Source organism: Opisthorchis viverrini (assembly GCF_000715545.1).
Source record: "Opisthorchis viverrini unplaced genomic scaffold opera_v5_207, whole genome shotgun sequence".
In the NCBI taxonomy this organism is placed as follows: Eukaryota; Metazoa; Platyhelminthes; class Trematoda; order Opisthorchiida; family Opisthorchiidae; genus Opisthorchis; species Opisthorchis viverrini.
In genome coordinates this window covers 336255-342254 of record NW_008751864.1, presented here as the reverse complement: position 1 = coordinate 342254, position 6000 = coordinate 336255, and the positions used below count along the sequence as shown (strand labels likewise).

Genomic DNA, 6000 nt, shown 5'->3' with positions numbered 1-6000 from the left:
TTCGATAGTCGTGTATGTCACAAATTGATGCGCAAAGGTCGTCAAACTGTTTCCCTCAGTGAGCGGAATCACGATCTGTACGTGGAATGGCAGCTCGTCCGGACAGCCCCAAAATGACAGCTTTTCGTTGCGTTACCTTAAAATCTTTCAACAATTGGTACTGGAACCAGCACCAATATCGTTCCCAAAGGAAGGCTCCATTAGAGATGAACTATTCATGCACAGGGTTGATGAAAACTGCGAATGGTAGAAACGGAGAGGGCGTCTTTGACACCCATATATATATATATATATATATATATATATATTATTGGTAAGAGCAGTTGATTTGTCATCTTTAAAGAACTTCTGGGACTATCCGTGTCTCGCCGGTGTGTTTGATAGAAGTTCTGGCTCATCTGAGGCGCAATCTGACGGCATATACGTGGAAAAAGTTTGGACAGTGATCTACGTGGTTGTTAAATGTTTTGGACTAATAGCCAGCACAGTTTCTGAGTCTATTTATTTCCGTCTTCAGAATTTCCCGGACAATGTCAGCGTTACAGTCGAGTCCTTTCCCTGGTAACTTGAGTAGCTCTAATGGAATGATGAGTTTGTCAAATTTGGCATCGGGTGTCATCTTGGTATCAGGTAAACCATATGTTAATATTAGACAGTGCAAGATGCCACTCCACTGTTTCACTGCAAACTTTGTTTGTCCACTGGATAATGTGTTCTCGATAGGCGTACTGTTATCACAGGATCATTCATTCTTTCCAATCGCTGCAGCAGTCCACCTAAGACAGAAGAGCTAACAGATTTTGAATTTTGTGCTCATCGAGGCGCTCCTTCATTTACTTCCACGTACTCTACACTTTTGCTCACCTAGAAGAAGGGCAACCAGTCCAACCGCCTACTGAAAATTCACCGGAAAATTCGAAACGATTTTGGGTGACGTTAACTGCGGGACAATCCAAGGCTTCCTATTCACACAGAACAATTGTTTTAGACTGAAAACGGGAAGGTAATTATGTTGCCCGCCACAGCCTGGTGGGAGACAGGGCACATTTTCTCCCTCCAACTGGCGACTCATTTGTACTTATTGCTTATCGTACTGTGTTGTTGTGATAGATCCTTGTAACAACGAAGGATGTATAATTACCTCTATCTTCATTATAACCCTGAAAATGCTAAAGGTGTTCTATCGGATCGCAGGCGTTCAGAATATGGAGATGAACATATAGACGCAATACACTACTCATAAGGTTACTGAAAATTCTTCGACAACCCACGACTTGTTTCGCCCCTCTTGAGATTCATCAGGTAGGCACAGTCCCTGAGTCTCCGTCAATATTATGTCCTACTTGAACCTAAATTGCATGAAATTAGGGAAATGCACTCATTTGCGAATCAATTTTATTTTGAGGGACTCACCGGGAACCCAGCTGAATCCTTCGTGTATGATGTTTTTAAGCTTAAAAACATCACAAACGAAATTCAACTAGTAAGTCTCCCGCAAAACCAAGTTTGCTTGCAAATGATGTTAACATAATTTAACTTGTGAGAGTCTGTCATACGAAGTAGTGCAGCTAAGAATGATAACATTCGGGCTATTTGTACGCACACCTCAGACCAAGGATTTTATTGCCAAACAACGAGCCCATTTACCACTCGGAGCGGAGCAGGATAGGAATTTTAATCAGCACCGTTTTAGCTAAATTTCAGTCCAAAGTATCTTGCCTTGAAAATTCACCGTATGGAGGCTAAAACCGAATCCCAGATAATACACGATAAGATTTGAAACATGCAGTCATCGTTTCAACTTGCGGCGTGGCATAGGTAGCACAACGGGTGCCAAACAACACTTGAAAGTGTTAACCGCTCCTGCTTAATTGTGGGCAATGTTATTCGGTTTGCAACATTCTCCCACAGTGCTCGGTCTTGGACAATGTACTACAGAACCAGTTCATCTGGGTAGCTGTTTAAGCTCCACTGGTCACTGAAAAGGAGAAGAACTATATTCTGAAAGTCCATGTTGTTCTTGCGAAGATATCAGTATCATACTAAGGGTTGCGTAAACGATTTGTGTATAACCTGCAGTTTTGTTGTAAGGAAGAAGGATCTAGTTTTTTCATTAAGACACAACGCCCCGTGTTTCCGGAACATGCACTGAGAATATCATGTGAACAAAGACGAGATTCACCGACGCGTTTCTGATGCATCAAGTTCCAGCACACAGCTGAGTGCGACCAGCATATACAACAGGTCTCACTGTCTTGGTCACATTCATCCTGTGTCCAGTCAACACCAACCTCTGTAGGGTTTATTCCGTAAACCGAGAGCCACACTGAAAAATATACCAAGAGATCTAATGACGACAGGGTATTGGAATATGAAAATCTTGACAAAACGATCTGCATCACTGGGTTCACCTAGCCTATGACACTTGCCAGTCTGGTACAGAAACACAATTAGTCAGACGAATCCCGCCTATTCTTGTCCTAATATTTTTCCTTCCTTCTCCATATATATATATATATAAAGATTTTTCAGACTTGATAACCAAATAGATAAACAAATGCGACGTGGTACAAACCGGTATAATATCACTTGAAAATTTCTGGAAAAAATACAAAAACTGCATGTACAAAACACAAATAGTAGGTATTTATATTTGTATAAGAAAGCTTCCGATGCCCGTGGCCAGTAACCAGTTCGGTCGTTTTGAAGAATCGTCCGTGATCGTGATATTCAATGCTAGTCCATGGGGGTCACCAATGCCTGGAAGAATCGAGCGTTGTAATGGCCTGAGAACGGTCTCTCGGTTACCAGCTATGCTAAACTGCCAAAGAATCAGACGATGATCAGCTGCCAATGTTACAACACGGTTCCAAATCATTAATTGGTCCGTAGTAGGAAGCACGGCTAGTCGGACTATTGCTGCGAAGTGACACGTTTCGCTGATTAGCCATTCAGGTTGTATTGGTTCGTTAAACTGGGAAGAAATTCTCGCGACACGCAAGCTGCCATCATCAGCACCAACGAACAAAATTTGTTTCTGTGACTCAATGTCAAGACAATTGAATGCCGGATGAGTGTCCTTGTAAAATGGTTGAACCGGTCGGCTAATCAGTGACCACTGGAATGTTGCGTTGAGCTCATCTGCATCGAGTAGGTTATCGGACCACTGAACAGACCAGCATTCACATTCGCCGTCGCTGTTTGATGCGATGACAACAAGCTGGTTACACTTGGATTCGAGAAGCTTCATATCTAAATAGCACTTTGGAGTAAAAGTAGGACAGGCATTATTTGATGCCAGTTGATGCAAACCCCCCAGCTCAATAAACTTGGGAGACCGAGGGTGAACTTCAGTCGGTGGGAGAATGGCGATGAGCCTAATAAGAAAAAAGAAGAGCAATAGTTGAGCTGAGAGTTTAGAATAGTTTACCAAGAGAGCAAACACAAGTGTCAACTGAACAGAGTAACCTAAATAGGAAGTTAACACGCCAGTCGTGCGAATTCCAGATAGTAGGTGTTCAATCACCATTCAACTGACCGTGTACAAGTAAAATAGTTTAGAGAAAGTCAATCAAACGGCTAACAGTGTAAAAATTGGCATAAATTAACTAAGTGTTATTCCATACGGTCGAAGAATAAAGGCTGGATCTTGAAACAAAAGTTATACGCACTACACCATGTGAGCAGAATGTGACCAAGCATTGTTACCATTCGTTCCAAGCGCCCAATTAGCTTAATGTGAAGACAAAAGCCATTCATCCCTTTCATTTTATCACTTAGCGAGAATATTCAAAATCAACCGCCTACACTCCACAGACTTCCCAGCGCTCTGGTTAGAACAAGAATCAACCTGAGTTGATTGGTCAGAAGCCAACAAATATGACGGCGACGCTGTACAATGATTCTCAGCCCGTTTCCTGCCTCCTTACATATCACAATTGGATGTGCAAGGGGTAGAGGTGAACAGCCCAACAAGAGCGGATAAAGCTGGGTTTGCAGACCGTAGCAAACCTCCCTGAAACTTCAATGATGATACCTTCTGCAAGCAGTTTCGTCCAAACGAAGGCGACGTACTTCCAGCGGCTGAAATAAACACTGGAGTCCTTAAGAAAAACTTTTATAAGTTGCTAGGATATTCGCACACCTGTCAAACCACCAGGGAGTTTCAGTATGCAAAATCTCTATAAACATCGACTAAACATGAAATGCCTCTCCACTATCTGACTCCAGTACCAGAGTAGACGTTTCACACTGTATCTAACACAATGGACAAGCCGACAGCTCAAACATTTGTGGTGTTGCCTTCCAGTGAGTAGCGGTGCCAATGGTGAACACAATGCTTGAACATCAGTAATTTCAACACTTGCAATGTTTCGTTGTTCTTCCGTCTCACGAAGTGGGTATGCCATTCAAATCTAGCACACTGCAGCTGAGCTAAACGCAAACGTTCATCATTCCAAGACAATTTCCAAAGATATCTCTCTACCCTTACCGTGAATGATCTTTCTAACGCCGTTGGCCTACACCGACTTTGATAAGTGTCTGTGCTGCTGATGGCTTAGTGTAGGGCTCCTACCAGACAGCTATGCCCGGAAAGTCATACGGAAGTGTCGGTTTCTTTTATGGTATACTTCTAAGCTATGCTGAGTGCCAGTATCGTCAACCTAGGATGATGTAGTAGGTGTGGTACACTTATTTTTATCACCTTTCCCAAATAGTCCTCCTGGTGACTACAGCTTATCATTAGGTAGAGCAAAGTCCCGGAACACAACACTGAGACACATTTTCATATGGTTACAACGTTCCTTATGTAATCGTGCTGAACGACAATAGACGGCAAAGAGGGTTTCGTACGAGACCCAAATGCTCGAAGTGATGATTTTTGTCTACAACATCATGAATGTCGGGCTACCCGTTGTCCGAAGTCTGCAAATCGAGTTAGAGTTTGATCAAACGCGGTTATGGAACAAGAAAAAAGTCAATTAGTGTGACATACCGAATGGAACCATCAGAACAAGCTGCAACCGTTAGCACAATAGGTTCACGACAGCAGTCCAGTTGGCAGATTTCCACAGATACTATAGCCATGACACGCAGATCGGTGGTCCGGCAAACTCTGGGAGAAATCGATTTGGAAGATGAAGACTGGTCACCCGCAAATTCTTGCGTTCCTGTGTCAACCGAATAGCCGAATTCCACTTGTTGCTTGGTAAATGTGGATTTTACAAGTGCAAGTCTAATGGACCCAAGCCACCCTGGTCGCCAAGAGGATTCCGTGGAATCGGTAAGATTGATTCGCCAAATACCAATCTGTCCACGACCACCGCCCGATATCATATAGCCATTGAGCCCGTTCACGCCAATTGTTTTGTGCGTCTCCAGTATAACTGGCACACTAAGACAACGGATGTTGGATATGTGACCGCGGTGATGCTCGGGTGAACAGTGATAAGTGACATCTAGAGAGTGCAAAAACGGAAATTAAGGCACACATGAATCTCGTTTTCGAAAAAGTAGGATATTGCAAAAAGCGACGACACAGGGAGCAAGTTTGTTCATAGACCACACGAGCGGATAATTGTGAATACAAGGAATCCTTTTAAAACATACCCAGGAGCAACAAATCCAACCGAAAGGCAAACGAATGAACACGTTTTACTTGCCTTGACACAGGACTAATCACAGGGTTCATAAAAATTCTGACACAGCCCACTAACGGTTCCGCTCTCTCGCTAACACCGATTTGATTTCCAAATGAGTGTATTTCGCCACCCAGGAAGAATTTAGTGTTCGAGTGGAAAATAAGGCTGATGGAAACTCAAGGATTATGCCTGTCAAAGATCCTCCATCAAATTTATAGGCAGTGTTATGTCGAAAGAAATACTACGGCATGTTGATTAGCTTTGAACCTAGACATGATGCGATCATTGTGCAGCACATTCAGTTAGAGTTTACTATAAATGAGATTCAGCTGTGTGCTGAGTATCACGTCAAACCGTG

General features: G+C 43.0%; 1 protein-coding gene across 1 annotated transcript in view; it reads right to left on the bottom strand.

The window, feature by feature from the left end:
• Positions 1–2552: 2552 nt before the first annotated feature.
• T265_08226 (hypothetical protein) overlaps positions 2553–6000 on the bottom strand; it is a gene marked incomplete at both ends in the record, with an annotated part of 36933 nt that continues 33485 nt past the window's right edge. The window contains 2 exons of the mRNA XM_009173969.1: positions 2553–3377; positions 4997–5459. Coding sequence (XP_009172233.1) covers positions 2648–3377; positions 4997–5459 — 1193 coding nt within the window. The remainder of the gene's footprint in view (positions 3378–4996; positions 5460–6000) is intronic.